Source organism: Aotus nancymaae, unplaced genomic scaffold (assembly GCF_030222135.1).
Source record: "Aotus nancymaae isolate 86718 unplaced genomic scaffold, 86718_ANA_hifiasm-v0.15.2.pri h1tg000040l, whole genome shotgun sequence".
Taxonomy (NCBI): Eukaryota; Metazoa; Chordata; class Mammalia; order Primates; family Aotidae; genus Aotus; species Aotus nancymaae.
The window spans coordinates 29,766,461-29,784,760 of NW_026988454.1; the positions used below are offsets into that span (position 1 = coordinate 29,766,461).

The 18,300-nt window shown below is 44.3% G+C and overlaps 1 protein-coding gene across 2 annotated transcripts; it reads right to left on the bottom strand.

Annotated features, from left to right (window-relative positions):
* Positions 1 to 900: 900 nt before the first annotated feature.
* TNFAIP3 (TNF alpha induced protein 3) lies at positions 901 to 17,062 on the bottom strand. 2 transcript variants are annotated; one of them, XM_012474501.3, is made up of 9 exons: positions 16,974 to 17,062; positions 12,962 to 13,271; positions 9,495 to 9,685; positions 8,688 to 8,835; positions 8,356 to 8,526; positions 7,068 to 7,248; positions 4,994 to 5,913; positions 3,995 to 4,176; positions 901 to 3,236 (listed from the first exon to the last, which is right to left on the bottom strand). In XM_012474501.3, the coding sequence occupies exons 2-9, from the start codon at positions 13,254 to 13,256 to the stop codon at positions 2,952 to 2,954; spliced, it is 2,373 nt and encodes a 790-aa protein (XP_012329924.2). In that variant the 5' UTR covers positions 13,257 to 13,271; positions 16,974 to 17,062; the 3' UTR covers positions 901 to 2,951. The 2 variants fall into 2 exon arrangements, with proteins under 2 accessions (XP_012329924.2, XP_012329925.2); XM_012474502.3 differs by lacking the exon at positions 16,974 to 17,062 and adding an exon at positions 13,373 to 13,628.
* Positions 17,063 to 18,300: the final 1,238 nt, after the last annotated feature.

The window sequence follows — 18,300 nt, forward strand, 5'->3', positions numbered from 1 at the left end:
AAGAAAATAATTTAGCTGGCTGTGATAATGGTGGCTATGTTAAAAGGACATAGTCTGATCAATTAGAGAGGCACACTGAAATATTTATGGGTATGAAGACACAGTATCTGGGATTTGCTTTCAAGTAGTCCAGAAAAAAACAAACAAAAAGGAGACTGTAATAGATGAAACAAATTGGGCAGAACGTTGGTGATTATGGAACCTGGAGGATGGATACAGAGTGGTTCTTTAAAGTACTTGTCATTTTTTTTTGTTTATTAAAGTTTTCTACAAGTTAAAAACATGATTATAAATACATTTTTTAGTGTGATTCTAAAATCTGGTTGATCATCTAAATCACCTGAGGAGGTTAACAAGCTAGATTCTGGGAGTTGCACAGTCCTGCTGAATCAGTCATCTGTGAGTCCATTTGTACTGGATGGGGGTGGGGACGAAGGCTTGTGTGTGGAGGAATGTGTTATTTTTTAATTTCCTAGCTCCGGCCGCCAGCACAGCCACGTTGCCTCCTCTTGCTTTGTCTGACCCAGGACATCTTACATCAGTCTTCCTTCCTCCCTGCCTACTTCTCTTTTTCCTGTCTTTCCCTCCTCCTCCCTCTTGTTTTCTCTTTCTTCACTTTATGAAAGTTTAGGGCAGGAAGCTTAGACGGGGCACAGGGTCCTAGCATCTCTTTCCTCTTCCCATCAGAACCTCAGTGTCCTCATTGTGAGCGGGGGCCTGTGCTTGAGGACTGGGCCTGGCCCTCATACGGTTATGATTTGTGAAAAGCTGCCTTGCTACCGTGGATGAGAGATGTGTGCATTGCTCAGGTGCACCTCAAAATAAAGCTGCTTCAGAAGCACAGTCTTAATACCGAGCCTTTCTTTTTCTTTCAGTATTCATCAATTGAAAACATCACGATCTGTTCTTAAATAATTTATTTTTTAATGTTGTCTCTTGTGAAAAGTTACATTTATTTATGAAAACTTGAAGAAATCCAACAATATATGGCTTCCTATTAGGGACAATTAAATGTGCAAATTTCAAATACTTTTAAAAATAAGTATAAATAATTCCATTTTTTCACATTAAGAATGGAAATAATGATCAATACAAAATATTAAGATACTGTCTTTAAGAGAATTCGGTGAAAACACTGAAGTCTATTTGATATCTTTGGAAAGAAATTATAAAGATTTGTCTGGGAAAAAACGTAGGGAGTTTTAAGGGGAAAGCATGTTTAATAATATGAGGAAAGGCTGTGTAGAGTTATGAATCACAAATATTTTCAGGTCATAAGTACAGACCCCCAAAATGGCAGCCTTTATCTCTGGGAAAAATGCATTTCCCCTCCTTTTTTTTTTCTAGAGCAAATATGACAGCAACCACAAAGCACACAGAAAAACCTGTAAGCCAACAACAGAAAGAGATTTCCTCATACTCACGGTTACTGGCTTTTGCTGTCCCAAAACTGGGGTACCATGGGATGCAAGAGACTTCCCAGCCCCCCAGGACACAGTGTTAACACAGAAAATAAATTCCGTTGCACTTGGCATTGCCAAAGTGATCACAGGCAGGGGCGTGGCAGCGCTGTTGTGGGGGGCCTTCGGGGGCAGGCTCACCTCGGTGCTCCCCCTCACAAATGGCCACATCTTTCCCTGTGGTCATCCCCAGTCTCATCCCTGCTCCTTCTCTATCTCATCTCCAAGGAGGTAGGACACTCAGAGGCATTAACAGAACACAGAGGATGGTTTTTTTATTACATAGCTGGAGTTTCATAAGGAGAAGCATGAAACTTTGATGAACGTATATACCTTGGATGCAATTCCTTCTTTCCTGGGGAGGCAAAGCATATCAAAGAGGCCAATGTACTCCCTGTGGTCAGGAACTTGCCCACAACCTCACGCAAAGCAAAGTGTTCTCTCAAGAGGACACTGCAACATTTTCCCTGGAGCAGAAGAAATATCTTCACTTAAATAACCTTGAAGTTTGTAATAAAATAAATAAAGTGAGTTACACAAACAGGACTAGCGCTCCCTTTAAAAAGGCAGCTGGTTGAGTTTATGCAAGCAGTGTATATACAAGCTCATGCCCCAACAACAACCAGAAAACAGGTTATTATTCAGCCTTCCTATTATACTTCTAGGGCAGCATTTCAATATAATTTAAAAAAATCCCTCATTCATAATGTAAGGGTATATTATATATGTATACACTTTTACTCCTCAGTTCAAGCTAACTTCTTTAGAAGTAAAGACAATAATAACCCAAAGAGTTACACGTCTTCCCACTAAAATACTCTGATTCTTAAAAGGTGCATATGTAAAGAGCAGCTTGTTTTTCTGTCAATGTGAACATGTTCAGTCTCAGCAGCCTCAGAATCACAGTCCATGGATGGTTCTGCATTTTTGCCAGGTCCTCAGGAAAGGAACCAGGCCAGTAGGGAAAAACCATGAACTACAAACACTCTCTGAATACGTCTGTTTTTCCTGAGCTTCCTTGAGCTTCTTGCAGAAGGCCTCGCTGCCATGAGCATCTGGCTTCACATCACCAGGAGATGCTGGGAGAGAGCAGGGAGAATGGCTCTGGCTTCCCCAGCCCACCCGACTGCGTGTCTTTTCCCTTCTCAGCCAAGACAATGGGCCAGATGCAGGGGCCTCGGCCAGTCCTCGCACACTTTCCAAGTCCAAAGAAGTTCCTGGCCTCCTGCTTGGTAGGAGAGGAGGAACCTTGGGCTGAATCTGACATCATCCCTTGCCAGTTACAAGCTTTGCTTTCTAAGGCCACCGGGGAACACTCCCCCGTTACCAAACCTGAGCATCATGGGCACCACGAAGAGCTTATCTTTCCTCTCCTGCTCAGACACCCTTGAGCCACCGCTGCAGTGGCAGCTGAGGGTTCAGAGGATAGCACCATGATGACTGGCAGCTCGAGGCCCCTCTTCCTGCAGGAGCTGACCCGCCTGTTTCCGGTTAGCCATACATCTGCTTGAACTGAAAGCACTCGTTGCAGTAGCCGTTGCACTTGGCATTGCCAAAGTGATCACAGGCGGGGGCCCGGCAGCGCTGCTTGGGGGGGTCTTCAGGGGCAGGCTCACCCCGGTGCGCCCCCAGGCCCATCCGCTGGTTGGGATGCTGGCACTCCATGCAGAGCTCCTCGCTGCGGCAGGCCAGGATGTTCTTGCAGGAGGCCCGGGCGCACTTGGGCCTTGAGGTGGTCTGTGTGGTTCGAGGCACATCTCTGCGCTGGCTCGATCTCTGAGTGGAAAAAACAGACAGAACTATTGCTCACGTGTCTTAGAGAGAGCACAGTGAAATCTCACTGCATAGTGTGGAGTCTACAAAGAGCTGTACATGCCTGAGCTAGGGAACAAGAGAGTACCGCGGTCTATGAGCCAGAGGTCTCCAAGGATGTTTCCTTCCAACCCCAAGGAGAACTGACTGGGCCCCCAGGGAGGCTGAGAAAAACCACCAAGCCTAAGTTGACCTGCAAACGTCCCCTGACTCTCCTCTGTTGGGACCAATAACCACTGTTCTTACTTAGATAGCTTCCCTACCGTTCTATGAACAGGCGACACACCTATCTGTCTAAGCTGGCTTTTCTGATGTGCCATTAACCAGAGGCCCCTGAGAAGCTCGGCCTGTTCACTCCTTGTGATAAAGGATTATTTAAGAAGGGCTGCTTTTTAGATGTCTGTGCTTCTACAAATCAGAGAAGCCTCTGATTACCATCTGGCGTTTTGGAGGCTTGAAGAAGCTTTATGCAATGCCTGTGTTTCTTTGTTTTTAAAATAAATTCTACAGTATACTTGGGGCATGAAAATCGGTGGTAGCATTTCTGACCCGAGGGGTCACAGTGATGAGGCCGTTTCCCTTCAGGTTCTGAACTAATCCTTTATCATGAGGAGACAGAACCTGGCAGAGAGGACAGTCTGCTTGTCACTGTCGGAAGAAAGTGTTTCAACAAAAAGCACCGAACACAAGGGAGGGAGGGGAAGCTCCTGAAAATGTCTCACCAGCTGCTCTTCTGTCCTTTTGGCCTCATGAAATCTCTGATTCTGAGCTTCGATGAAACACTTCTGGCAGTATCCTTCAAACATGGTGCTTCCGAGCGTTCCGCATTCCCTCCCCAGGCACGGAACGGTGTTCTGGAACCTGGAGGCTGTGGGACTGGCTTTCCCTGAGGCAGCGGCAAAATCTACAGGAGAGTGGATCCTAATTAGTACCACACAGGGGTCCCCCAGATAGAGAGATGCTGACATCAGAGAAACAAACGGGTCCCAAATACAGATTAGGCCAGCCTTAAATAGCTATCTATCTAGCTATCTAACTAGCTAGCTGTGTGTGTGTGTGTATATATATATATATATATATATATATATATATATATATATATTGCCAGCTAGCTATGTCTATCTATCTACTTACCTACTTAAATATACATATATTTAAATGTATAAATTCAGCAGAAGAAATAACAGCATTATTATGGAAACATCTTTGGCTTTACAAATCTCTCATTTTGAACTTGGAGCACTGATCAGTCACAGGAACAGGGCAAAGAGCAGGCATTACCTGGTCACCCTTCTTTTGAATTAGAGATTTCCAAAACCATGACTGTTTCCTTACGGTGTCAATAACCACCTTCCTTCTCTCCAGTTAACTACTCTTCAGATTTTAAGACTGTTCTATTATATCCAAGTTGCAAAAGAAGTTTAGTTTAAACTTAGACTATCTTAGATATCCCAGACTTGAATGGTCTAATAAAAGTAAATCCCATGAGCTCTGTCTACAGGGCGCTCTGGTTTTTGGAATGTGATATTAGGAGCTGCTGCAATCACGCAGTGCCTTTTGCCTCCATGGGCGGGGTCCCATGCACAAGCCAGTAGAACAGCATGGTAGGTTCTGACCATTCTGCCTGACTGCCCACACTGGCTTTTTTTCCCTTAAAGTTCAGGAACAAAACCCCTTCTTGACAGTAGCTGCTATGTTAAGAAATCAACCATTTCACTCACATTTGTTTTCTCTGTACTCGATGAAACACAGGGTGCAAAAGCCCTTGTTTTCTGGAGTCCCAAAATACATGCAGCCAGCTTTTCTGCACTTGCTCGTCCCCGCCCTGTCCCCTGGAGTCCGTGCAGCTTGAGACAGGCAGCCAGCAGGGACATCGTTTCCAGCTCTATGACGAGAATGCGGGGAGGGGCTCCTGACGAGCTGTGAGGGATCTGACTTGGAGCGCTGGTGACAGGAGGGAGGGAGGCTGGTGCTGAGGCTGGAGGAAGCCTCTGCCGTAGTCCTTTTGAAGCAAGTACTGCAGATCCCATTAAATGTCCTTGTAACGTCCTGGAGGCAGGCTTGGCACTTCCCAGGATCCAAGTGCCTGGTGTGGTCTGCAGCGTGGCTGGCGCGAAGTTGCCGGGCGTTGTGGCAACGTTCACAAAATCCATTGTGCTGCACGTTCAGTGTGAAGGGGCAGCCGGGGCTCCTGCACTTCATGGCAGTGGTCTCGCTGAACAGAAAGGGGCTAGGTGCTGTTGGTGGGGCTGAATGAGGCCCCCCAGCCGGCTCCTCAGGGTTCCATGCCAAGGGCTCATAGGCTTCTCCCCGAGAGGCCCCGAGTGCCATGCCAGGGAGCACCTCAGGGCCCGGCTTAGAGTTCAGCTTTGGGAGTTTGTTCTGATTCTTTTGCCGCCTTTCTGAGCACTCATGGCATAAAGGCTGGGTGTTCACAGACATGAAGAAGGGGCAGTTGGGCGTTTCACATTTTACATCCATAAGAGAAAGCTGGGGCATGGAAGGTTCCATGGGATTCTGGGCAAGCAGCTCCCTCCTCCCCTGCTCGCTGTTTTCCTGCCATTTCTTGTACTCATGCTGAACAAGTTCAAAGTAATCATCTACCAGATTGATTTCTTTGGGTAAGTTGGCTTCATCCAACCTGAAGGCCAAAAGGAAAAAACACGTTTGAGACAAAACAAAATCACGCACAAAGTTTTACATCATTAGCCGATAGGACAAAGTTTTAGAATGTGGATTACAGCAAGAATCGTAGAACCATTCATTGAAATGCAGGCCTGTGATGAAGAGTTCACACTTTTCACATAACATGATCAGACATATTTTCTAACACATTCTAGAGTCAAGAATGATGTCAGGTAGTTTACTAAGACTTCCTTATTTTTAAAATCGCAGTTTCATTTGATCAATCTTGGTCCACCCAAAATTATAGATAGCTCTAAAACAAGGGCTAAAAAAAAATCAGTTTACTTTCTAATTTCTCAGAGATCAAATTCTGAGTAAAACATGACTCAGGCTATTCATTTGGGGACTAGTCTATTTTAGAGTACAAACTACTTTGAAACTTTTTAGGTTGGGTATTTTGCTGTTACTAACTTTAAACCTGTGTCTGGTCTTCACCAGCATTAGCCGCCATGAGTAACTAAGACGCAGGTACACTCAAAGGCACTGTCTGTTTACTGTTGACTCCATAATTTGCTAATCTCCACTTTGAGAGACGGATGCTCTTCAAGTGCTCAGAAACAGGCATCTCTTCAACATAAAGCCAATGTTTAAAGACCGGATACCTGCACAATGGGCATTCTGGGGCTTTCCTCCCATTTCCACATGGCAGAATCATGAGCTGCAGCATAAACAACCTACAGTCCCTTCTATGTCTGATGTGCCCGTTCCTACCAAGAAGCCAAGACAGAAAGGCTTTTGTTTCCAAGTGTTTTCACTTCCTAGTCTTTTTAATATGTACCGGAGTAATTAAAATACAAAAACAAAAAACAATAATTATCCTGGATGTGTAAATGCCTTTAAAAACTCATAATTCTGCAATTCTAACTTTCAGGGTCCAGATACACAGAAAAATCATTATGGATAAATTACTTGTTTTGATTTGAAATCAAAGTTAGTAGTGCCTTAGATAATCCTCTCTAACCATGCACAAGACTCTGAATTTGTTTCCCATTGGCAGAAACTGGCTGCAAATCACTCTACTGTTGAGCTTCAGGGTGGCAGCAGCTCATGTGGCTGAGGTTGAAGGTAGTTACAGATGACACAGGACAGAGCTAAGCATAAACTGCTTACTTTGCAGCATTAATGAGATGAGTTGTGCCATGGTCCCAGCCTTGGACGGGGATTTCTATCACCATCAAGTACTCTTTTAAGAGCTTTTCCTTCATCTCATTTTCAGGATCTGTCAAAAAGTGAACTTTTAAGTCTTCAAATCTTCCTCGGTCTCTGTTAACGAGTGGAACAGCTCGGATTTCTAAGGAAAAAAAATAACACATAAGTAAAATGATACTGTACTAAACAATGCCATATGTAAGTAGATCTCATTTTGAACATGTGTAACAGATATAATTTACAGAATAGAAAAGTGTTCTGAACCACAGTGAAACCCAAATGGGAAAACAAAATGTGCTATACTCTAATATAAAAATGCACTGTTGGCCGGGCGCAGTGGCTCATGCCTATAATCCCAGCACTTTGGGAGGCCAAGGCAGGCAAATCACCTGAGGTTGGGAGTTCAAGACCAGCCTGACCAACATGGAGAAACCTCATCTCTATAAATTTAAGAAAAAAGAAAAAATTAATTTTTGAAAAAAAAAAAAAAAAAAAAGGCATTGTTTCCAGGAAACTCACAGAATATTAACCAGTCTAGAGGTGGTGGATCTTATTGGTTAAAAGTCTCAGGCTTTAGAATCAGACTGAACTGAGTTTGAATCCTGGCTTTGTCACTATCAAGCTGTGTGGCATTAGGCAGGTTATTTGACCTCTCTGAGCTTTAACTGTTTAATCTGTAAAATAAGGCTACCAAGACCTACATCTCACAAGAATGCTATGAGGATAAAAATGAAATAAAATAATACAGCTAAAGCAGAGTACCTACTCCACATGAAGCTATTAAAATAACAGCTAACAGGCCAGGCATGGTGGCTCATGCCTGTAAATTTGAGAGGCCAAGGCAGGAGACTGCTTGAGCCCAGGAGGTGGAGGCTGCAATGAGCCATGATTGTGCCACTGCACTCTAGCCTGAATGACAGAGGGAGGCCCTGTCTCAAAAAGAAATTAAAAAAGCTAACCTGACAGGCATTTACTTGCTCCATACCAGATACTATATTAAGGGCACTGTGCACCTTGATTTATCATGTATGAAAGTACTTGACTTTCCAAGTCATAGTCAAAACAATATGGGGGTATTATGATTACTGCTATTATATTACTCTTACTAACCAAGCAAGTCACAGCACTATATATTTAAATAAAAATAATCTACTTAAATAAGAGTGTTTCAATAAGAAGCAAAAGAGAAAACCCTGATGTTTCAGTATCTCACAGAAGTTACAAATGTGAATTAATGCAGTTTTCTCACCAGGCCCACTGTCCTTCAGGGTCACCAAGGGTACAAAGTGATGACTGTCATAGCCGAGAACAATGGGGTATCTATAACATTCCTGAGCAGGCCAATGGAGAGGCAGGTAAATTCCACCCACTTTCAAAGGGGCAAAATTGGAACCTGATTCCAAACTTCTTAGCATTTTGTCTGTTCAAGGAAAGAAAAGAAAAATGAGGCCCTTAAGGTGGCTTTCATCAAATTCCACTTAACTCTGTTACTTGAACTTTGTCAGTGTGGTTTTCTCTAAGAGCCAAGGCATTAAAGCTGAAAGCATTTAAGTACAGATCCATGATCTGCAGGCATCTCACCTGAAATGACAATGATTGGCCTTCTGAGGATGTTGCAAAGGACAAATATGTGTATTTCTTCCAGCGAGTTGTACTGAAGCCCACCTCGGGCCACGGGTGTGTCTGTGGAAGCCATTTTGATAAGGGTGTCCCATTCATCATTCCAGTTCTAAGGGGAGGAGGGTGAAAGAGGAAAAAAAGCTTGAATGTACCCTGTACTCCTATACTAAAAAGTCATTCTGACATCACTCTGCAATTATTCACTTATATAACTCAGCTTATTTTTCCCCTTTCATGAAAGTATCATTCAAATGATCACCCTTTTTGCCCCATTTTGGTTTTCTTCCTTTACTTTTTTCTACTACAAGGCAAACTCAAAAGTTGGGGAGGACAGGGACAGCACCTGCTTTCAAAAAAAAAAAATCCCTGATGAGGTATCACATTGCAGCCCCTCATCCAAATGTTCACAAAAATTCCAAACTTGTGACTGAGGATGGTGAGGCACGTGTTGTAATGTTATTGGCTGGCTCAGCAAAGCTAAGGGCAATCAAACTGAAAAACAACAAAACACCAATGGAAAAGGCCATGAGCAGAAGACCTGCTGCTAGAGGGAACAGATCCACAGCTGGGAATCTGCTAACCAAAAGCAGTGGCAAAAGCCTTGGGTTAGTCCCATAGGTTTCTGGTGTTTTCCATTGAGTATGCTTCACTTAGCCAAATTCATATGACCAAGTCCATTAGATGCTACCAGAGGGCAGGGACTCACCCAGGGGTACCCTATGCCCACCATGGAGTTCTGTCAACAGATAATTAGGGGGCAATACATACCCGAGTGTCATAGCAAAGCCCCGTTTCCACAAATTCCTGAGATTTGAGAGACTCCAGTTGCCAGCGGAATTTAAAGTTGCGTGTGTCTGTTTCCTTGAGCGTGCTGAACAGTGCCTTCCTCAGTACCAAGTCTGTGTCCTGAACACCCCACATGTACTGAGAAGTGGCGTGCATGAGGCAATTGCCATCACCTGAGGACAGAAAGGAGGAGAAGAGAAGGAAAGTCAAGTTATCGGCATTTCAGGACCAGCAAAGGTTTTCAGAATAAACCAGCCCTGCTACAATGCTAGGGCATTGAGTGGTTTAATTCGGTTTAATTTCCTAGTCAAGGACAAATTGGTATTTCACAAGATAATGACAGCTTTAAGGAAAAAACAGTTCTTTTTATTCTTCTTTTTAATGAATGACACCAACAGCAAAGGAGCCAGGGACCTCAGTTCTAGCTTAACTTTGCTCCTAACTCGTTTAGGTGACCTGGGGGAAATTCCTTAGGTTCTCTGGGCATTTTTCCTCTTTGGGAAATGAGGGCACTGAGTGATGATCTCTAAAGCCCCATCCCTTTCTACTATCCCTTAACTTGCCGGTGAAGGCACTGGCATTGCTGCTCTCTAATCCTAAGGAAGAGCACACAGGGCAACATGCACAAACCAGGAAGCAGGCATGGCTTGCTAGACTGGGATGGTCTGGCTATGACTCAATGGCAAATGACTTGACCATTCCCCTTTAGCCTTTGGGCCCTGGGAGTTTCCTCTCCTGGTGTGTAAAGTGAGGTTGGCAACACTGAATTACCTATGGCCTGCCAGTCCAGCTCTCAAAAACGCGTTATGCAAACCTGCTTGTTAGTAACTATAAAGTACAAAAGTTAAAAAGCACCTGGGTGTCTACATTTGAAAATAATTCAGTGTTTAGGGCTGACATTTTGAGAAAGAAAAAAAAGCAGGTTGAATTGTATGCCATTAATTTGTGACCTTTCCAGTTTAAAACTCACAATTCAATGGGCTGCATTTTTTTCAACCTCCAAACAATGAATCTTTTGGGGAAATGTTTAAAACAAAAAAAGTTAACTCCTTAGTATCTTTTGGCAAATACAAAATAATCTTTATAAAGAAAAGTTAAACTGTTTCTTATATTACTCTATAAGTAGGGCAAAAATGCTATTTGAAATTTTATCAAATTACAATTATAGTCAAACTATAAAGAGACCAAAAAAACCCTCAAATATGTATCCACAGCCAGTATTCCTTCAAGTTATACATTTAGAAAAACTAGCTAAGTAAGTATTCAAACAAATGGACAAAAAAGATCACCCAAGCCTTGTGCCTTGGCAGACGTGTAGCAATGATTGCATTCTGTTGAAATTTCCCCTTTGCAAAATCTAGAGCAAAGATAAGGCTTTTTTTCTTCTTCTTGTGCTTACTTTCAGTTCTTTATTGAGATGCACCAGTATAAAATTCCCTAAGTAACATCTGGAATTCCCCAGTGCTAAGTTATTTGACTAGCAATTGAGCAACAGCTATTGTACTTTTTGTTCTGGTGTGTAGACATTTAAACTGCGAGGTGCACCCTGGACTTTCCAAGTGGGTGTGGTCAGGGTGAGCTGGAATAGGGCTACTCATTATACAAGTGAAATCGCTGCAGCCAATAGACGCTGGAATTTTTCACATGAAGTTTCAATTTTATGCCACCTACTCCCTTCCTCATTCACCACAGTCTCATATCCTCAAATACAAACTTGTGAATCACCCCCTCCCCAGATATTGCCGTTGAATAACCCTCCTATCAGGGGAAGGATTAATTTTTTTTAAAAAAAGGTGCTAATCAAAATCAAAGAAAAAAAAGTCATTTGTATTCCTCCCTCCCCGATATCCTTTCTTCCACATTTAGAATCTTAAGGAGTTTTCTAGAAAGTGAAGAAACAAAAGGATTCTGAGTCTAAAAATGATTTCCCAAAAAAGTTACCAAAATGCACCTGCTTTTGTAGTTTTATTTGTAGTGTGACTCCTTGTTGATTTAAATGACATGTTTGCAAAATAAGTGTTTCCTATTTCCTATTTATATTCCCTTTTTTTTCCTAGTGGAAATCGAGCATTTCCTATCTTAAGGAAGCAAAGCAAAAAGTCAGTTAATTTTCTTAATAAGGTTTTCCCCTTCCTATCACATTTTTAATTCAGCAGAATCTTTCTTTCCAACTCCCCCAAAGTTTACTCTATTTCTTTTTGGTAATAAAATGGGAGAGGATTAAAACTACAAATTGTCAGGCACATAAACCCCATGATGATGACTTTACATAATTACCCACCTCTGTGTATCACTTAATTTAATGGCAAGAATAATGCAGACAGTAGCTATCCCTAGTTTTCTTTCTACTTATGTTTCTAAGAATCAGTGTTTCATAAATCTAGGCAAGATGTTGAAGCAATGTGCAAGAGCCCCCAGAATCAAAATTTAAAAACCCACATCCACCAATCACTCTAAGTTACCCAAGTCAAAAAAAGCCAAAGTTAATGTACCAATTAAGTTAATTAAGTTAATTAAGATAACATCGTAATCATTGTCAACAGTGATTTTCTGCTCTTGGACATCTTACTTCTATTAGGATGGTTTGGGACTGTCACAGATTTAGGTATCTGAGATTCCTGGTCTTATGTAGTCTATGAGCATTTAATTGATCTTGTATAGTCTAATGCTTATTGTAATAATTATCCTCATCCGCAGAGTAGAATTCTGTGCCTGCATGAAACAGTATGCAACAGACACTCCTGTTGATGCACAGATTCTTATCCAAGGGAAATGATTAAAAAACAAAACAGTAAAGCTTGGAATAGGAAATAGCTACTCCTAGTAAAGGCCACCGGCAGAACAGCACAGGCAGGAAGGATTTCAGTGACTAGGAACCCCTAAAAATAATGAAGGTGAAGTCTAAAATTCATGCTAAAAATCTCAGCTGTCTATCTATTTCACACCGCAGGGCATAGGCAGTAGAACCCAGGTCAGAGAGGAGGAGGAGACAAAAGAAGTTCCTCATGTCTTCAACAGCCATTCACTGGTTAACCTCTAAAATGCTACCGATTCGAGAGGCATAAGAACATCACACACATTTTCTAATGACAGTGGGAAACAAACGTACCCTTTAACATTTCCATTACGGGCCAGTGAAGGGTATTTTACAGATGATTAAACATTTGTAAGAATTAGAAACAAATCACCTAATTGGAGTATTAGAAACACATTCTCCAAGCCTCAATGTGCGCTGCAATATACACAATCAGAAAATATCCTTAATAAATAGATTCACAAAACAAGTCAGCTCTTATCACATGTCCCGTATAGAGTTTCTACACTAAGGTGTCTATACTAAATCTCAAGAGATTTGAGTTTGGGCTTGTGCTATTAAAGCTCCACGAATGGGGACCCAGCAGGCAGAAGCTGTCACCTGGGTGAAAGAAGCACAACAGAGCAAGTCTTACCATTCGTTTTCAGTGCTACAAGCTTCCTGACTTCCCGACACCAGTTGAGTTTCTTCTGGCTTTCCAGGGAAGCCTGGATGTTTCTGTCGATGAGGGCTTTGTGGATGATCTCCCGAAATTGAGGACAAAACTGGCAAGTTCTGAACATTTCCAGTGTGCATCGGTGCATGGTTTTAAAATGATGAATGATCCCATTCGTAGGTTTGAAAATATCTTCTGGAGTTCTCTCCCGTATCTTCACAGCTTTCCGCATGTTGCTCAAATACAAAGCCTGAGGAAGGACTTGTTCGGCCATTGTGCTCTCCAACACCTGAAAAGGAAAGAAAAAAAAAAGTCATTCCGTTAGCCTGACTTTGATATGACTCCTTTATACCTGTCTGCAGGAAACCCCAGTTTTGATCTTGTCATTACCCTGATCTGTAGGCAAAAGATCTTAGCACCTCTACTCCCAGGATACTAGCTGGCCCAGAGATTAACTCACACTGGGCTGTTTTAAGTTACATCACTTTAAAAGATTAGTCTAAACAAGGGACGGAAGGCAGAGAGTGGGTACTGAGGAGGAGGGGAATAACCCATGTTTTCAGTAACATTTGTCAGGGAGCCAACCCTGCCTGTCAGCAACAGGTACAGCTCCTCAAAACCAACTGAAGCTCCCGTTTCATTCTGAGACCATGCCGAACAGCGTTGGATTTGGGGAGTACCGGATGCCAGTTAAGGGCTCAGCGTAGCCCTGACAAGTCTGTAGCTCCTCCCCTTCAGACCACCACCAAGCAATCCTGCTCTTGGGCAAACTCTTGAGTAATCACTCCCTCCCTATGCTGGTAAACTATTTTATGAAAAATCTTGCAATTTTATGCTGTCATTTAGGCTGCTGGTTGGTGTTTCCTCTTTAGCCCCAAAGAGAAGTATTTAAGTGTTTATTCATAAAGTTTTTTCTGATGTTTATAAAGAGTTAAAGCTGAATGTCTTCTAATCAACAACAACAAAAAACCACTTCAGCAAGATGCGCTGCAATTTTAAGAGCAGTCAAGATTCCTTCAGAACCTCCCCACCGGACTTCATATCAGAATAAGAAACAGACTAATAATAGGCTGGGTATGATGGCTTATGCCTATAATCCTGGCACTTTGGGAGGTCGAGGTGGGAGGATCACTTGGGCTCAGGAGTTTGAGACTAGCCTGGGCAACATATTGAGACCTGGGTCTCTACAAAAAAATGAAAAACCACAAAATAATAACAGAACAATACATTCTATACTTCCAAGAACAAATATTGGAGCTCAATCATTTCAACTCAACTGCCAATAAAATTCTATCATCACCCTCCAGGTCCTAACACAGATGCATGTCTGCCCAGTTTTTCACCCTGAAATCTTTAAGCATAAAAGCAACTAGTAGAAGGAATGAAAGCCTAGAAGCAGACAAGGAAAGAAGTTTCCACCAGGTGGCCACTCCAGTAAATGAAGGAGGAAAGGGGGCAAAGACCAGCATCTACAACCCATGCCAACAGCGCAGGATGATGTGAATTAACATAATGCGGGATCTCTCCAGTATGGAGCCGCGTGGAGAGCCAGCTCTGGTTCACTAGCCCTTTGTAGGGTGCCTGGCCACACTTCCTAATTTCCAGGACGATGAAGATGTTTTCAGAGCACAAAGACATTCCCTAGGAAATTTCACAGTGATTGTTAATTCCACTCCTGCAGGAACCTATTTGTCAGGGCAACTCTCCAGTTGATAAAATGTTAAACCTATGGCAGAGGGAGGAGAAGAAACCTAGATTTTAGGGTAGCTACTCCTGGCTGGGTCTAGGCTCTCTTAACGCCATTGATAAGGTGGTCTAAATTCTTGTGGCCCACTCAAAGGAGAGAGGTTGGACTTAGATGACCCACGGTTTCTCCTGAGGAGTTTTCTGGTGATAGTTTTAGATAGATTCTTAATCTGATTGCTGGGAAAGGGGAGTCATTCTCCAGATCGGATGGTGTTTTCCTTTGATATCAGCCATCCTCTACAGGTGAAATTGGGCAAAATCATAGCGGGACAAAAATAACACATATACCTTTCCTTTGTGGTACAGCAAAAGTCTCTTTCACAATATTGTCCTCCATCTGTCTGTCAATCCATCCATCCCCCCACCTCCCCCACCCATGCATCCATCCACCCAACAATCCCTACCTGACCACCTAATGAAGGCCAACACCATGCTTGATGAGGGACTAAAAGTCAAAGATGACCTTATTTCCTTCCTTGAAACCACACTACCACCTTAGCGTGCAGCTAAGGCAATGGAGTTACAGGTACTGCTTAGATCCCGCAGCCATTCAGGGGCAAAGTTTAGCCTAGGAGCCAGGTCTTTCAATACCTGGCCCCTGCAATCCCACAACACCAAAGCTGCGGCTACAATGCCTGCCACAATCAGATGGAAAGAGATGGGCAGGAGGAAGATTTTAAACAAGAGGTGTTATCTCTTTTTGCTTGTCTCTTTTATTTTTCTCTTCCGAACCTAAAGATTTTTCACCAAAGATCTAAAATACTGAGAGCTGTAGACCATAGGCAAGGTATGCAAATGCCAATACTGGATACCCCAGTGAGCTCTCATTGGGAGGTTTAGCCTTGCACAGCCTGTAAAATTGAAATCAAATCCTTAGAAATCAAAACCCACTGCCCACGTTTCCAGTTCTTGGACTTCTCCACACTTAAGATTAAAGAACAAATGTTTCAGATACATTTTAAAGCGGCAAACAATGCAATATTACCCTTAACTTTCTTTTCTTTTCTTTTTTTTTTTTTTTTTTTTTTAACATTTGTTACCTCACCGTCTTATTTAAAGGCAATTTCTCAACTTCTGTCACTAGGATCAACGGGATTCTAAAGAAATTCCTCAAACTCTTCTCCTCCTTGTTTTATTTTTCCACTATAGGGGGACATTTTTGTCCGTGTTGTGGAAATTGATGAATTATTTATCAACAAATACCTCATCCTAATCTGGGGAAGTGCCTCTCCAAAAAAAAATCAAAAATAGTACAAAGAATTGAAAAAAAAATCAAAGCAGCACCTTAAACAATGAGAATGAGGCATTCATTGGCTGCTCAGTAATCTGGTACATTAAGGTTGCGAGTCCAGAAGCCCCTTTAATTAGCGATGATTCTGCCAAAATGCTGCCCTGAGACACTTGACCAGACTGGCTTTCCAAGGAAAGAAGATCTGAGGCGAACAGAACTGAAAACAAAGCGGGCTCAAAAAGAGTTAAGCTCCTTCCTTACTTAATGCCACTGCTTTCCTGAGAGGCCAGGTGGCAGGAAGTGGGACGACCCCAGCTGACAAAGACAGTCTGACTGTGGGGTAGGGGCTGGAGCAGGGACCTGCAGCTCGCTGCTAAAGTGGAGCCCCCCAAAGGCAGGCCAGCGACCCACGTCTACATGCAGACCTCTCTTACATTGCTGCAACTGGAAAAGCTGGACCCCGCGCCGGGACCTCAGCCCCCAGGACCGACCCCTGAGCGTCTGCGAAGCTGTCTGTGAAACTAAAGCCCCGCCCTCCCCACCTCCGCCAGGCAGCCGGCCACTGCGGTACCCTACGCCCCGTCGGGCTGATTCTGCACAATCTGGGAAAAAGCCCCAGCGCTTCTGCAATTCCTACGTGGCCATAGGCATGCAGCGCTTGACTCCAAAAACGACTCCAGAAAAGAAGCAAAGCACCAACGACCACCCGATCAGAGGGCCCGAGGGGCGCCTCTACACCAGTCAGCTGCAGCTTAAGTTCGGTGCATTAGCTGAAAGGAACATCTGGTTGGAGGTATCCAGGGATGTCATTCCAACATCTGGAGCGGCGACCTCAACTCCCAGCACTTCAAAACCCAGACAGAAACAAACGGCCAACAAACTCCCCCACCAGGACAGTTGCAAAATCAATGCCAGGTAGACAGTGCCAGCCCGGGGGTCGCCGCTCAATATGCACCCGCAGCCCTTGGCCGCGGTGAGCCCAAGGCAGGCGGCTCGGGGAGGCGCGGCGGTTACCTCTCCGGGCCCCGCAATCCTTTCGCGAAGTCCCAAGTCCCGGTCAGAACACGCGCGCGCCGCAGGCGGGGGTCGGGGCAAGGACCCGGCGGAGGCGACGCTCCATGGACGCCCGTAGTCGGGCTAGCTCGCTGGCAGGGTCGGCTGGGGGTGTGATCTCTCCTGGCGGCTTGCTGCGCTCGGCCCGCCAGGGAGGCTGCAGACTGCGCAGTCTGCGTTTCCCCGTTTCAGATGTACTGACGGGGATTTCCACGGGACTTTCCAAAGTCACGTGACTCTCTCTGGTCAGGGGCTGCGAATCGCGTCCCTTCAGCTGTCGTCCGCCAGGGGGCGCAGGGGCCCCAGGCCCCGCCCCCTTCTGGGGGAGAAACTCCCTCGCCCCGCCCCGGGGTGTCCCCGCGTGAGTCACCTGGGCATTTCGGAAGCTGGGGTCACGTCACATCCATGTGGAAATCGCGGTGATGGGAACTGGAAATGAAATAGGTTCTTTTTCGCAGTTGTTTTTCTGCAGAAAATCATCAACTGTGGAGAAGAAGAAGGGAAATAAGAAAGAAAGAAAACCCTAAAAACCACCCTGGCGTCTGGGCCCGCAGGCCTTGGGCCGGCTTTGAAAAGTTTGGGTTGTGCCCGTGATAAGCGCTTAGGCGGGAACCCCCAACAGGACCCGGGCGGGAATTTCAAGAAAAAGCAGCAGTGACAACCTTTGGTCGGTGACTGCATTGTTTCTGCCAGCTCTGGACTCCAGGCTGCGTGAGATGTAGGTCCCAGGAGACACCGGCCCCGTGGCCCCAGTCTTAGGTAAACTTAGGAATGAGAACAACCCTCAGCCCTATGCCGCGCTTGCTTCATTTCCCCTTCTCTATTTCTGCCCACCAAGCATCCAGCTGGCATTGCATTCAAGCAGCATTTCAGCTTAGAAATCGCTTCTAGTCCATCACGGTGCTTGGCACGTGTCTCCAAGGCTTTATTAGGTGTGTTTTTAGTTGTCCTGATAATCAGTTCACCCTAGGGTGCTGATGGCTGATAATACTGGAGCTCCCTTCCCCACCCCCATGCGTTGCACAGGGAGGGTGACTCATGTGGAGATGGGTGTAGCCCCCTGGGCAGTGGGGGTGCAGGTGCTGTGCAGGGAGCGGTTTTAGGGCGCTTTTACTGCCTTAGTGCCCTCTAAGCACGGGACCCTTTGGACCATTTACTAAATTGACTAAACTAGAACCAGATGGAAATACTCTGTACTATGGGCCCTTTAATTACATTTAAGAATACTCATCAGGCCATATATCACAGATTCTGAATTTTAAAAGTATCCTCCTCTCGCTAGTAAGGA

Excerpts from the sequence above, each read along its gene's own strand:
- TNFAIP3 (XM_012474501.3), bottom strand. The coding sequence starts at position 13,256 with ATGGCCGAACAAGTCCTTCCTCAGGCTTTGTATTTGAGCAACATGCGG. Across the intron at positions 7,249-8,355 it reads CCTGAAGGACAGTGGGCCTG|AAATCCGAGCTGTTCCACTC; the intron begins GTGAGAAAACTG and ends TTTTTTCCTTAG. Across the intron at positions 5,914-7,067 it reads CATCTCATTAATGCTGCAAA|GTTGGATGAAGCCAACTTAC; the intron begins GTAAGCAGTTTA and ends TTTGGCCTTCAG.